At 46.1% G+C, this 14,484-nt stretch overlaps 2 protein-coding genes across 2 annotated transcripts; one reads left to right on the forward strand and one right to left on the reverse strand.

Moving 5' to 3' along the window:
* Positions 1 to 55: 55 nt before the first annotated feature.
* On the reverse strand, positions 56 to 5,874 carry EIF2B1 (eukaryotic translation initiation factor 2B subunit alpha). The gene is made up of 9 exons (XM_066609876.1): positions 5,744 to 5,874; positions 4,847 to 4,948; positions 4,491 to 4,627; positions 2,897 to 3,013; positions 2,047 to 2,163; positions 1,791 to 1,855; positions 1,272 to 1,347; positions 830 to 955; positions 56 to 404 (listed from the first exon to the last, which is right to left on the reverse strand). Exons 1-9 carry the CDS (start codon positions 5,754 to 5,756, stop codon positions 249 to 251), a joined length of 909 nt encoding a protein of 302 aa, XP_066465973.1. The 5' UTR covers positions 5,757 to 5,874; the 3' UTR covers positions 56 to 248.
* A 140-nt stretch (positions 5,875 to 6,014) lies between these two features.
* On the forward strand, positions 6,015 to 13,833 carry GTF2H3 (general transcription factor IIH subunit 3). Its single transcript, XM_066609754.1, has 13 exons — positions 6,015 to 6,121; positions 6,933 to 7,012; positions 7,878 to 7,984; positions 8,535 to 8,689; positions 8,798 to 8,860; positions 9,435 to 9,464; positions 10,233 to 10,261; positions 10,350 to 10,424; positions 10,913 to 10,966; positions 11,313 to 11,381; positions 11,499 to 11,634; positions 11,729 to 11,765; positions 12,558 to 13,833. Exons 1-13 carry the CDS (start codon positions 6,112 to 6,114, stop codon positions 12,625 to 12,627), a joined length of 915 nt encoding a protein of 304 aa, XP_066465851.1. The 5' UTR covers positions 6,015 to 6,111; the 3' UTR covers positions 12,628 to 13,833.
* The last annotated feature ends 651 nt before the right edge of the window (positions 13,834 to 14,484 follow it).

Genomic DNA, 14,484 nt, shown 5'->3' on the forward strand with positions numbered 1-14,484 from the left:
TATCTAATCTATGCAGTGTAAGATTTGTGTAGTATATGAAATCTGAGACCTCTGCGCCAATCTGAATGAATTTTATTCCCAAGAAAATTTAGATTTCAAACGACATATAGCCATTCATACAATCAAATCAAAATTCTGCAAAAAAAGAGACATCCATTGATGACCCTTCTTATTTACAGTTCATGCTTGCCCTTTGGTCAGGCAGGCAACGCAGCACATTGCGCTCCTTGCCTTGGGAGGTGGTGGGTTTACAAGTAGAGTTTAATGAGTTCATCGCTGACGGCGGAGGGCGTTAGGACGCCAAGGTCTGTGAAGAGCAGAGTGATCAGAGATGGGGAGGTATAGTCGATCCAGGGGTGCTCCTCTGTTAGAGCCTTGCTTTTCTTCAACGTGTCTGCTTTGTACTAGAAGAGAACACAACACACACAAATATTTCCTGTAAAGGCACAGCTTTTTCCCCATCAAGCTGGGCAGCAGGACTGCCTCCTGGAGAGAGAGAGAGACCATCCTACTTCAGTGACGGACTATGAATGCCTGAACATCAGGGGTCTTCCAACATCAAGAAGTGAAAGTAAGACAAGGCAGGTGGGAGGGAGATCGAGGAAGTGCACACTGAATTTTGAGGGGCTGGGGCAAATCCCTGGCGAGATTGACCACTCTTAGCCCTGGTTTGGAGATTGCAGGCCTAAGGCCTAAAACAAGGTGGCTACCACAGCCCGGTTGCGACCCCCTTCTAGGTCAGGTCCCGACTTGCGTGTCGAAGCCCTCTGCTACACATGGACAGTGCAATCTAAAAGAACGTCAGTAAACCACAATAACTTCCCCTCACCTTAAACTTATCCGGGACATCTTGTTGGTTCAGCGGAAACAACCGCACAAACTTGAAGCTCTCGGCGACCACGTAGAATGGCTTGTTCTGTGCTTTGGCGCACACGGCCATTTGGTTTGTACCGATCTGCGGAGGCCGTTTCAGAAAGGAAGAAGCAAAAGTGTCAACCTCTGGCTGATGGTGCAATGCACCCTTTTAAAAAGTTATTTAACACTCAACCCCAATCAGAAACCAAAAATCCCATAAGAGCCAAACTCAATCCCATTCAGCCAAACTGAAGTTGGGTCCCGCTGATTTCCAAACAGCAGAGATTCAAATCCCAAGGCTGCACAGCCACACCAGCAAGGCAGCTCTTGAAACCAAAGCAGCCATTTCCAAGACCAATCAAAACTTAGTATTTGGACACACAAATGTGGCATCTGCCACAGACACGATAGTTTACCTTGTTAATGATGCCTCCGTTTTCTACGACTCCTTCAGCGCCAACTATCACCAGATCCACTTTCTCCATTATGTAGCTGTGTAGAGACGGACAAAAAGACTTGGCAAGACTACACCAACCTCAGGGTTGCATTTGTGGTGTCTTTCAATGACCAAAGTCTTACCCTGTTATTTCCAATGACGCTTTTCGAAGCGAGGCTACTGGTATTCAATTAGTCTGCCTATCTATAGACCTTACATTTCTGTCCTTGCTTCAAGGAGCTCAGGGTGGCACACAGAGAGTTTGTGGGTAGACAGGCTTTTGCTTAGCAGATACTTGCATACAAGAAGTACCAGGTTCGATCCCTAGCAGCGTCTCCCATTAAATAAGAGATCTGATAGCAGGTGTTGACCTGCCTGAAACCCAAGCAGAAACACTACCAGTTGGGGTTGACAGCACTGATAGAGGGGCTGACTCAGCAAAAGGCACTCGGCCCGCCTCCATTTCAAAAGCACTGCAGCACCGAACCCCTGTACTTACCCAACAGCTGCATCCAGGATCACGGTCACAGGAATACCAAGTTTTTCCAGGGCTTTGGCCATCTTCTGCCTGCAAGAGACAAAAGAAGTTTCACAATATTTTAAAGACCTTCAGAGTACAAAATTGAGTGAAAGTGCCTATTCTTGCCATGTAGCATAAGAACATAAAAACAGCCCTGCTGGATCAGGCCACAGGCTTCCTGTATCTCACAGTGGCCCACCAAATGCATGAAACGGCATCAAAGATTTCCAGGTACTTGCCCTGCCAGGTCTGGCTGCGATTCGGTAATGTAGACGCTGAAACGCTTCTTTGCTTCTGTCGCGGTTTCCAACACCCTCAGGACCACTTTGGAGTAGGCATGAGTCAATATTCTCTGCAGGGACATGACACACATGATCCAAAGTTACCAGCAACACCACAATCCAATGTTTTTAAAAATGCCACTCATATTGCAATAAAATAAAACTTACTAGAATCACAAACTGAGAGTTGGGAGGGACCCTGAAGGTCATCTAGTCTAACCCCTTCCTCAGAAGAGGCATCTGCTACAGCATCCCTGAAAAATGGTCATCAGCTTCTGATTGAAAACCTCAAATAAGTCAATGCCCACCACTGCATGAGGCAAACTCTGGTAGTGCCAGATAGCTTTTACAGTTAGGAAAGTGTTCCTTATGCCTAGATTAATCTACTTCCCTGCAGTTTTATCCTATTGCTTCTACTCCTGTCCTCAGGAGTCATGGAGAACAAGTCCTTCCCTGCCTTCCAAGATAAAGTCTGAAGGACTAAAGGACACCTGAAGATGGCTCTCATATCTCCCCTTAGTCTTCTCCATCTAAGCATATCAAATGCTTTTAACCATTCTAACTACAACTATAGAACTAAGTACTATATACTGCTTCAAGTTTCTTCTCAAGAGAGATTGGATATAAAATCTTAAATACACAGAGTCATCATAGATGTCCTATATCTGGTTTTGACCCTGAAGTTTGCAGAATGTTACATTTTGTGCCCAGTATACCAGTTCCTGTGCTTGTGCAGGAACCCAAAGAAGCAACCCAAAGAATTTCATGGTCATCCATTATCCTCTCATGTCCAGACTCACTTACCGCCCCATCTTTGATAAACGTGTGGCAAAGCTTGGCAATTTTATTTCTTGAAAGCGAGACCCTCCAGAGAAAATGCTCCCCTCGTTCAATCATGATAGCTTTACATTTGGAGTAGTCCTAGAAGAAGCAGCAAGGTTTAAAGACAAAAGGAGATGGTGTCACAAGGCCAGAAACAAGCTGAAACGTGACAGGTTGAGTCTAGGGCTTTTAAATTTGAATATTTGGTGTTTTGTTACCCTGCATATGCCTGATCGCAGAAGCTAAGCAGGGTCAGGCCTGGTTAGTACTTGGATGGGAGACAGCCTGGGAATACCGGGTGCTGCAGGCTTATACCATAGTCTTTCGAGACTGAAGGTTGCCAACCAACCATGCTGGTTAGATCTATGGGCTGCCCTTTTTATTGAATGCTGCTGGTTGTCTTTTTTGTTTTTCTTGTTCTTGGCTTATAATGGGATATTTTAAAGGTTGCCTTATTTTGTAGGGATTTTAAATGTTTATATTGTTTTTATGCAATTTCATATTTGGAAGCCACTTTGAATGCCCTTCGGGAGATAAAACTATGTATAATTTTGTAAAACAAACAAAAATACTTTGGATGTGGTACTGCAGAGATAATGCTCCTCCCCAGTCTCCAATGTAAAAGTGCTGGGTTTAGGGCTATTTTCATTAAGAGGTCTTACTCAATTAAATTTAGATGCAACTACAGTCTTTTGAAGGAAAAAAAAAGACACTGTTTTTGGATGGTGCATGTATTTGCTACAGCAGATACCATCTAAGGGCCCAGTCCTATCCAACTTTCCAGCACCGGTGCAGCCCCAATGCAGCCCCTTACAAATGTTCCCATACTTTGAGGCGGCCTCTGAGACTGCACCCCCAACACAGGAAGCAATGCATACCCCATTGGCACAGCAGCACCGGCACTGGAAAACTGAATAGGATTGGGCCCTAAGAAGAGGAATTCTGGCCTGTGTCTATTTGTTGGCGTGTGTGCATGTTGCGAGCTGCTGGAGAGCGGACGACGTTCACGCAGCTGGCTGCCCGGCTATTAGCTTGGCTTGCCTATCTCCCAAGGTTGGAGCGCACACACTCCCGGCGACAAAGACAACACAAGGCAGAAGTCCTCCACCAAACGCCTCTTTACTATGTACAAGAGCAACAGTCCAAACTGTACAAATGGTACACGAATCACTGATCTCACTGATGTAGCCTTCGGCACAAATCCACTCTGCATCTCCCACACCCCAGTTTGCTCCTGCTGGAATATATATGTGTGGTAGCCAATCAGAGAGCAGTAAAAACTGCAGAGTCACTCTGACTTAGCATGTGCTGCCACACACACACACACACACACACACACACACACACAGGGAGCAGTCACCTGGTCTTCATCACCCGATGTTTCATCATCCTTTCTGCTCCCAGGATGCTGTGCTGGCTCAGTCAGGCCAAGGCTTCAGGCCTGCTACTATTCAGCCTGTAAATTACCTAGCAGACCCGGGGATGAACCCTTGACAGTGCAGAAGATTAAAATGCATTTTAAACAGATGCACTGATGAAAGGTTGCAGTCTGTCACCTGTGCTGAACTATACTCACTGGGTTCTCCAAGGATGTGAGACTGATGAATCTTAAGAAGAGCTCTCCTCCAGAAGAGACAGCCACCGAGGAGTCAACGCCAGACAGTGTTTCTATAGCATTCTTGAGATTTGCTCTCAGCCCTTGAATTGTCTCACCTGACAGAGAGCAGGAGAAAGTGAGAGAGACAGAAAGGACCAAAGCCCTATCTAGTTCCAGAGTTGGCAGAAGGGAAGTTGGAACCTACAGAACCCAAGTCAAAAAGGGTTTCTGACTTCCAAGGCCATCTAGTCCAGCTTCCTGTATCTCACAGTGGCCCACCAGATGTCTCTGGGAGCACACAAGAGGACAAGAGGCCTGCATCCTCAATAACTTGCCTTTGTCCCTCTTCAAAAACTCCAGCAAGACATGGATGGCAGCCACGGCAGTGGCGACGTCTGGGTCCTCCCTCATCCGCGTCTTAAAGGCTTCCACAAGTTCTGAGAAGAAAAAATGGGTGGGGAAGGAAAGGAGAGGGTTAGAAAGCACAGCACAAGTGTCAAGCACTCCGATAAGAGACCTGCCTTTTCCCTCTCACACAGCACCAGAGCCAGGGGACAGCCACTAAAGCTGGGAGTCTGTGGAACTCCTTGCCACAGGATGTGGGGATGGTGGAGGGATGCCCCTTTCCCTCTCACCCACCACCAGGACCAGGGGGGCAGCCACTAAATTGGGAGTCCGTGGAACTCCCTGCCACAGCATATGGCAACACAGTGGATGGAGGGATGCTCTTTTCCCTCTCACACAGAGCCGGGGGGCAGCCAATAAAACTGAGCATCTGTGGAACTCCCTGCCACATGATAAGAACATAAGAACAGCCCCACTGGATCAGGCCATAGGCCCATCTAGTCCAGCTTCCTGTATCTCACAGCGGCCCACCAAATGCCCCAGGGAGCACACCTGATAACAAGAGACCTCATCCTGGTGCCCTCCCCTACATCTGGCATTCTGACTTAACCCATTTCTAAAATCAGGAGGTTGCGCATACACATCATGGCTTGTACCCCATAATGGATTTTTCCTCCAGAAACTTGTCCAATCCTCTATATGATGTGGGGATGGTGGTGGAGAGAGGGATGCTCTTTCACACAGCACCAGAGCCAGCCACTGAAACTGACTGCCTGTGGAACTCCCTGCCACATGAGGTGGTGATGACACCTGGAGGCCTTTCAAGGGGACTCCAGTCCGAGGCCTGTCTGAGGCTGCTGGGGGGCCCAGGGAGGCTCCCCCCTTACCTGTTTTGTTCATGATGAAAGGAGCTGCCACTCGAAGCCCTTCCAGCCACTCTCTCCCTCGCACACCCTGCAGGCGGAACCTTACTCTCAGGGCCACGCTGCCGCATCGGACCCCTTTCCCCGCTGCACACAACCCATTCCGGTTGGGAGTGGGTATAGAGTTCGAGAAAAAGGATAGAGCGGCACGGGCTGCGTGTACTTCCGGTGCGCCTGCCATAAAACCGGAAGTCGCGCATTGGACGGTGAGATGGGCAACTCTGGCGTTTGTTTATGCATCACTTGTCAGTGGCGCGCCCGGGCTGTGTGTGACGTCACTTTCGAGCGACGAGAGGCTCAGGTTGTGCTGTCCCTGCTGCCAGTTGGGCGCCATGAGCGGGGGTGAGTGTGAGGCCTCAGGGCTGCCCCTCCCCCCCATCCCAGTCACACCAGAGCTGGGGTCCCAGTTGCCTTGCTGGGCTGTGGGGGGGGGGTCCCAGTTGCCTTGCTGGGCTGTGGGGGGGGGGGTGTAACTGTCACCAACTCCCAGGCCTCTTGAGGTGGTCCTGCTGGTGGAGCCTCCATGGCCAGAGGCAGCCTACCTGTGAAGGCTGGGAGGTGGTGAGGCAACCGCAGGGCAGGGCCTTGGCCAGCAGGCCTTATACTACGTGCGTATATATATATATATATATATATATATATATATATATACACACACACACACACACGTATATATATGTGTGTGTGTGTATATATATATGTCTAGCTGTGTGTGTGCGCGCGCGTGCGGGGGGATCTCCAGTCTCTCTCTATATGTAGCTATATCTTGTATATCTTGTATATCTCTTGCAGCCCATTCTCATTTACATACATATATATGTATATATCTGTGTTTATTTATTTAGACAGGTATTTATATACCGCCTTTCTTTGGTCGTCAGATTTCTCCTCAGACTTTAATCCAAGGTGGTTTACATAGACCACATAGACCACCTTTACATAGGTGGTTTATGTTTTTTTATATATATATATATATATCTTTCGTGTGTGTATAGTATACGTATATACAGTGTGTGAGTGACACTGGGGTCCCAATTCTCATTATATGTTAATTTTGCAACTCAGTCTCATTTTATATATGTGTGTACGTATATAAATGTTTATAGTGTTATATATATAAATTGCATGCATAATTTTTTCCATTTTTTCCCAGATGATGAGCTGAATCTCTTAGTCATTATCGTTGACACGAATCCTATCTGGTGGGGAAAGCAGGCATTAGGCGGATCGGAGGTAAGACCTCTTCATGATGTGAGGTCATGAAATCACATTGTTGTCTTTATGTATGCCAAGCTGTGATGTAATGTATGACTGGGCAGGACAGGACAGGACGGGGGGATTTTTTCAATAAAAGTAGCATATATACCGTGTTTCCCCGATAATAAGACACTGTCTTATTATTTTTTTTGGACAGAAAAACACCAGAAGGCTTATTTTCAGGGGAGGGCTTATTTTAATGAACATTGACAGCAATTTTAATAAACAGGTAAATGTGAACAAATCATGCCCCCTGAGTTCTTCTTTTATCCTCTATCATGCCCCCTGAGTGCTTATTTTATCCTCCATCATGCCCCCTGAGTTCTTCTTTTATCCTCCATCATGCCCCTTTTATCCTCCATCATGCCCCCTCGCTCCCGCTTACATACCGGGTTTTTATGTTGTCCTGCCTCAGCTCTCCTCCGCGGCACTGCTCTCAATGGCGCCAGCAAGCAAATCACTGGGGAAGAACAGGATGACGCGCTCACTGCTGCAGCTCTGATTGGATGCAGCTCGGAGCGCGGCGTGCGTTTCACCCGGGGGGGGGACGGGACGGTGCATACAGAGGGTACCGTAATGTAGCGTGTAGCGCAGGGGATCACCTTCACTACAGTAGCAATCTCAATAGTGCTTATTTTCGGGGGAGGGCTTATTTTAGAGGAATCTTACACAGTAAGGGGAGGGCTTATTTTCAGGATAGGTCTTATTATCGGGAAAACACGGTATATGCATAGTAATTGCTCCTCAATCATAAATACAGTTTGCTGAGATGCTCACTGGTTTAGTTTGTTGCTTTTGAATGTTTGTGGTCTTCAGTGTTTTTCTGTCCTTTTCCTCACAGTTTACACTCTCGCAATGCCTCGATGCAGCCATGGTGTTGGGAAACTCTCACTTATTTATGAACCGCAACAACAAACTTGCTGTGATAGCCAGTCATATCCAAGAAAGGTATTGTCGCTCTTTGTGATTGTGGCTTTGGGGATAGAGAAGTGGGGAGTAAAAGGGTAGCAAGGGAGCAGATGTAGTTTTGGGGTTCTTATTCTGCTTTTGAGTTTTACTGGTGTACAAGGCTAGTCTCTTTTGAAAACAGTACTTTGGTCCAGTTTAGCAAGATAACTCATATGCTTAGGCTGTTTGCCTAGAGGTTTGTAGCTACTCACCCTAGGTGAGTGCAAGTGTGCAGAGGGTGCTGTTGGCCTAACCTACCTTGCAGTGTTATTTTGAGGTCAGGGAAGAGAATAATGCTAATAATAATAAATAAATTATTTTTATTTTATGAGCTCTATTTTATTTAGCTCATTTTATGAGCTAAAGGTACTATAAGAATAAAATAATGCAGCCGCACTTCCTCAGTTTCACTCAGAATTACTGTTAATAATAATAATAATAAATGTGTGCTTTGAGTCTAAAGTCTGCTGTTTGATGCCTTGTGTTACTTGTGACAGTGAAGACCTATTGTATTTAACGCAGCTTAATCCTGTGCTTACAATTTTCTTAGCCGTTTCCTGTACCCTGGAAAGCACTGGACGGCCGCTGATCTCTTTGGAGAGGGGGGAGACTCTAATATATTTGGCAGCAAAGATGGAAAGTATGAGTTACTAGCGACCATCAATGAAACTATTGCGGCGGAGGTGAAGGACCTCATGACCAAAAGTAAGATGCTGCTGCTTCAGTTCACTTTGTTTTGGGAGTATGTGTGTCTCTTGTAGTGCCAGAAAATTCAGTATTGTATCTATTTGTGCAATTTTGTTGTTGTTGCAGCTGAAATAAAGGGGCAACAGACCGAAACACTCCTGGCAGGATCTCTTGCTAAAGCACTTTGCTGTATCCTTCTGAAACTGATGTGATTCAGACGTGCTTGTATTTTGTGCTCTTAGATGTTAGGCAAGTGGTTTATCTATGCGGTGTCATTTATATACAATGTATAGAGCAGGCCTATGTTTTAATGGGGGGGGGGGAAGTTTAGGGATGGACAAGGGCAGTGAGGAATCAACGTGAGCCAATCCAATTATTCTTGCATAGTCCTGGCCACATTTTTTTTTGGGGGGGGGGAAGGACTGATGGGCTTACCAGGTAAGATGAGTTCTGAGAAAGGATCCAGAGGAGGAGGGAGACCTGGCAATCCATACATGTACTGGGAAGCCATTTCAGGGGATGGGCTATGTTCCTGCGTGCTTGTTTATATGTAATTTCTTTAGATTTGTAATTGTAGTTGCATTTATAGGGAGTGAGGATATGGGGTAAGTACTGTATCACATCGATCTCATGTCTTCCTTGAAAATAAACTTTGCCACTTTCCTCTCTGCTATAACAAGATCTGAAAGGTTATGTCCTGGTATTGTCCAGGTGCTCCCGAAAAATGTTGTCAAATTGATTCCTTAAACGTTGCATCTCCTAGATATTCACAGGATGACGAAAGGAGGCAAAGGTACAGAATTCTCTGGTTTTAAACTGTTAATGAGTTATGAGAAATAGGAACGAATGGGGAGGGGAGGCGTTTCTTGCAAATGGAAGCTCAAAACTTTGTTATTCCAACTCTGACTACGTTTTCAGTGAGTTCACTTGCTTTCAGAATTAACGCTTGTGCTTTTTTGCATGTGGTGTTTCCTGTGGAGTGGCTGGACATGCTTCGGCCCTGTGCAGGCTTAAAACCTAACCATTGCACAATCGGTTGCCTTAACCCTTTTAGGGGTTAAAGTAATTCCTTGGGTTAAGATCCTAAGGAAACAGTGAAATCAGAATTTTGCTTGCTAAGCTAAGCCTGGATCAAGCCTGGATCAAGATAGCATGTCTAGGGAGATGTGAGATGTGCTGGCAGACAGAGAGATGGGAAAGTCACCTTAACCACAGTTTGCCTGGTGCAATTGTAATGCTTAACACTGGTGAAATGCTAACCATTGTTTCCAAACCTACTTCAGACCATAGTTTCTTGGTTACTGATGAATCCCTTAGTCATGCTTTAGGTATTCAGAGATGGTGTTTAACCATGATGAAAATAAACTATGATTATGTGTGGTTGTATGTAACACACATGGAACTGATGGATACAAGTGGTGGGAGGGTGAGAACATATTCTTTGAGGGTTGTTCTGGGAGGAAAGATCACAGAGCTTCATAGGATAATATACAGAATGGTTTAGAGACTTATGTTTCCCATTTTTTCTCCTTCCCCCCCCCCCCCCCATTCAATACACCAGCCAGTCAAGAAATTAAATCCAGGATTTTGGTAAGACTTCTCTATTTAAAAGTTGAAACACAAGAGCAGCTGTCGAGTCAAGTGTGGTAGACTAATAAATGTTGATCACCTTTCCTAGGTCATAAAAGCTGCAGAGGATAGCACACTGCAGTACATGAATTTCATGAATGTGATCTTCGCGGCCCAGAAACAGGTGATGCCAAGGGTTTTAACATGTTGTGTTGCTAATCTTCTCAATTCTCTTTAGAGTGATTTGCAAAGGTTCCTTTTCTGTCCATATGCTGAACTTGCCTGGTGGGCCTCAGCAAATCTCCAGGGGGCTGCGTTCTGTGACTGGGGTAGGGAGGAAGTGGCTAGGTGTGCATGGCATTGTGGTTCAAAATGGACAGGATTGAGATCCAGAACAAGTACTGAGGATGGGGGTGTGTGTGTGGATCAGAGGTGCTACTGCTAAATCAGCACCTGTAAAGGGCTTCCTCCCTTATTTTTAGCAAGGGGAGAGCCCCTGTTCATCCCAGCTCAACATATTTTCCTGTAATAACACAGCCCCACACACTTTTTGCTGTCTTAAAAGTTAGACCTATTGCTGGGTATATTTGAGGTGTTGATTTAAAAAGTGGCATCCGTTTTGCCCTGTCGTGTCTAGTTTTGAGTGGTTTTTATTTTGTTATGGCGTTTCAGAATATTTTGATCGACGCCTGCATTTTGGACTCGGATTCGGGGCTTTTACAGCAGGTATCTATCCCTCAATGCTCTTCGTGCCAGGAGCTGCCTCCTAGAATGCCTCTGTGTCACCCCCTTTCTGACTTCTTTCAAATTCCTCCTCCGAATCTGTCTCCTTTGTGAAGACTTTGTCCTGCCCCTGCTGTTCCTGTGCCCCTGCACAAGAAGCTCCAATCACTGCATGCCCTTCCTGTGTCTATCCCTGCTTCCATTTCCCTCCCCTTCTTCTGCTGTCTCCCCCGTGTCTCTTTTGAGATTGGGAGCCCCTTGGGGCAGGTACCTGTCCTCTCATTCTCTGTAAAGAGCCCTGTACATAGGTAGCTCTGTATACCTAAGTGAACACTGCCATGTTTTCCAGGCTTGTGATATTACTGGTGGTCTCTACTTGAAAGTCCCCTACATGCCATCTCTTCTGCAGTATTTGCTGGTGAGTTTGAGAAGGACTGAACTTGTCTTCGTATGCAAAGCGGGGGCTGTGACCTCTCCCTCTCAGTCCAGGACAACCACCTTCCTTCCAGATTTTCAAACCTCTCTCCCATTCCAGTGTGTCTACCTACCTGACCAAGAGCAAAGATCCCAGCTCATCCTGCCACCCCCTGTTCATGTTGACTACCGAGCTGCCTGCTTCTGCCACCGGAATCTCATCGAAATCGGTTACGTCTGTTCCGTGTGTTTGTCAAGTAAGGTTTTTATCTGATTGGCTTTATCCAGTTTGTGTTTTGGCTTCTGTAATCTTAAGGCACCCAGTCTGAATGTGTCTGTTTTATTTTCCAGTCTTCTGCACCTTCAGTCCAATTTGTACGACTTGCGAGTAAGTGTCTCCAGTATACTTTTTATTTTAGAAAGATGTAACAGCAGGGTGTCTCTGTTTTGGGCTTCTAATCCTCTCGGACTTAAAAGTAAATTTCGTGCCCTCATTGTTGCAGAGAGAGGGGCTTAGAATTGTTTATGGTGTTTGCCGAACTGGGCTGGGTAGCGAACGTTATAGAATGGACACCAAATTCAGTGGATAATGGAATCTTTGGGGAGAGGCCTGTGTGGCACTGCAATTACTTATCTGGGGGCCACACCTGGGCCTATGGAGGTCACACACGGCCTCCCAGCATCCTCGGAAGCCCTCCTGGATACGACCAGAAAGCATGCAGACTCCCTGTGCTTCAGAACACCTCCAGAGTTGACTGGAAGTTGCCAGTGCAAACCAGAAATACCTTCCGGTTGGGACTGGCAGGTCCTCTGAGGCCCTCCAGCCACGGGCTCGACATCCAGATATTCCAGCCCACAGATAAGGAGGATCTACTGTACCAGCTTCTGTGGGACAATAGCAGGGCTGGGTTTGTGGGCCTTCCTGGAGGCATCTGCTTGATCACTGGGGAGGCTGGACGATGGAATAAATGGATCTTTGATCTGGCCCAGCTGGGCTGTCCTGATGTCCTAAAATTTTGTAAGTGAATATCTGCATTGCTATGTAATTTTCGTAACCCATTCTGGGTACTCATTCTAGTTTTCCTAGATGCAGAATATTGACTTGCTGACAGGGCAGGTGGAACATACACAGCCTGGATCCACCCAGCCGACGTTGATCACCCTTTTTGTCTTGTTCCAGGACTGCTTTCAAGATATCGCTGCCAGCTGTCATGAAGGCCAAGAAAAAAAAACTTAAATTGGCCTCCTAGCAGCACTGTCAACACCTGTGTGCAATTTCCCAATTCAGATTGCAGCTGTGGGCGAAGTTCATAGCCAGGTGGAGGACGGGCTTAACTGTTCACACCAGTGGTGCAAGCTGGATGCGGTTCGGTTTAGTGACAAATGACAATGCTAGTTTACAACTTGTGTTGACAATGCTGTCGTGTTTTGATCTGGGACTGTCTTGAACCTACAACTGCAGCTGACCGAAGCACAATGTCAAAAACGTATAATCCCACAAGACGTGGGCTGCGTCTTCTCGTATTTCTCTGAACCACCTTTGCTATTTGGAAGAAAGCTAAATTTAAAGTTTTGGTGCTCTCTACCTAAACAGAAAACCCTGTTGAGTTAGGCAGAAGTGTCGTATATTTAGAGACTGTGATCCACGGCTCCAGGGCAGGTCTTGCAGAGCTCCACTTGAATTAATTAATAGCGAGAACTGCCCAGTTTAAAGTCTGTAGACGCGCCGAGCTCTGCAGACCTCTGAGCTCGGCTTTTCAGCACGATTAGTTGTCAGTCATGGACATTTTGGTCTTTATTTTTTAACAGAGAAAACTGCACCTGCTTTGGGTATGCTTAAGACTGATTTAAAAAGGCAGCCTGATGGCCCAAAGCTTGTGCTGGCACAATTACATGAATGAATCATATTCTGGCAGAACAAATCTGAGATCTGCACCATTGCTCAGCTGCCATTAAAAGCAACCCAGTAATCACCCAGCAACTTCAGTAGTGAGGATCCATCTTTCCCTTTCTGGGTATGCTGAAAGATATCTCTTGTTTTCTGTGGTTCCGTCACAGGCTCTTTTTAAGGGTTTGTTTTGACAACTAGGGAGAGTTTGGCTTTCCAATAGCGGTTTTTTTTTTATAAGTACTGTGTGGTTTCTCCTGTCTCACATTTGGCTAGCTTTGAGGAGAGACCAGGAAAGGAAAAGCCTGGTGTACATTGATTTTGTGTGTGTCCAAAAGGTGAGCCAATGTTCCATTCCTTTCATGCATTGGAGGGGGGGGGGGGAGTTTCAGTGGCACTGTGCTTCCCGAGCAAAAATACCATTTATGTTCTGTTTGGTTGTCCACTGGGAAGTGCTGATTTCTCGAGACTATATAATTTATTACCAGACTCAGCTGGTTTTTCATCAGACCTGTGTTAAGTCAAATGCTTTTACTCTTTGCTAGCTTGAATGCTGTTTTTTTTTTGGGGGGGGGGGTTAATGTCATTTTGTAACTTTCTTTAATAAAACGGTTACTAAGAAGATGTTACTGGGGTATTCAAAGAGTGGGGGGGGGGGAATCTTGCAAAGAAAACCAGGAAGCTTGCTGGGCCAGGCAAATTTATTACTGGTCTACTTGACCCCAACGCTTATGTTAAATGTTTACATCCTGCCTTTCTTTACATCACCGGGATGCTGTTGGCTTAGAATTCTTGGTTGGGAATCAAGGCCACGTCTGGACAGCTGCTTTTCAGATTTCAAATGATCGTTCCCTCTTTGCTTGTTGCTCATGTGAGGTCTTGTGGATGGCGAACATGATGGAGCAGAGGCAAGGAGCTTTCTCTTCTGGTCATCTGCCACTCGCTGCTGTGTCGAGATCTCTAGATGTTGTCTGGGAAATAAGGGTCTGAGGCCTATGGTTTAAAGACATTGTAGGGTCAATTCTGCTTGGAAGGAGAGAAACCCCTTACGGTGTGGCGCAAGCCTAGGCACCTACCCCTGCCCAAATGACTTACCTGATTTCTATGATCCCCCCCATTTTAAGGATTGTAAGTCGCTTTTAAATCTTATTTTAAGACAAAGGTGAGCAGCCCTCAGGTTTGCAAGATCGGTTCTTTGATGAGAATCCTGAGGTTTGCC

This window comes from Tiliqua scincoides, chromosome 14 (genome assembly GCF_035046505.1).
Source record: "Tiliqua scincoides isolate rTilSci1 chromosome 14, rTilSci1.hap2, whole genome shotgun sequence".
NCBI lineage: Eukaryota > Metazoa > Chordata > Lepidosauria > Squamata > Scincidae > Tiliqua > Tiliqua scincoides.

Coding starts and splice junctions, on each gene's coding strand:
- EIF2B1 (XM_066609876.1), bottom strand. Junction 956..1,271: donor ACGGAGGCATCATTAACAAG/GTAAACTATCGT, acceptor CGGCCTCCGCAG/ATCGGTACAAACCAAATGGC. Junction 405..829: donor ATGTCCCGGATAAGTTTAAG/GTGAGGGGAAGT, acceptor GTTCTCTTCTAG/TACAAAGCAGACACGTTGAA.
- GTF2H3 (XM_066609754.1), top strand. Junction 10,425..10,912: donor TCTTCGCGGCCCAGAAACAG/GTGATGCCAAGG, acceptor ATGGCGTTTCAG/AATATTTTGATCGACGCCTG. Junction 11,382..11,498: donor CTCTTCTGCAGTATTTGCTG/GTGAGTTTGAGA, acceptor CTCCCATTCCAG/TGTGTCTACCTACCTGACCA.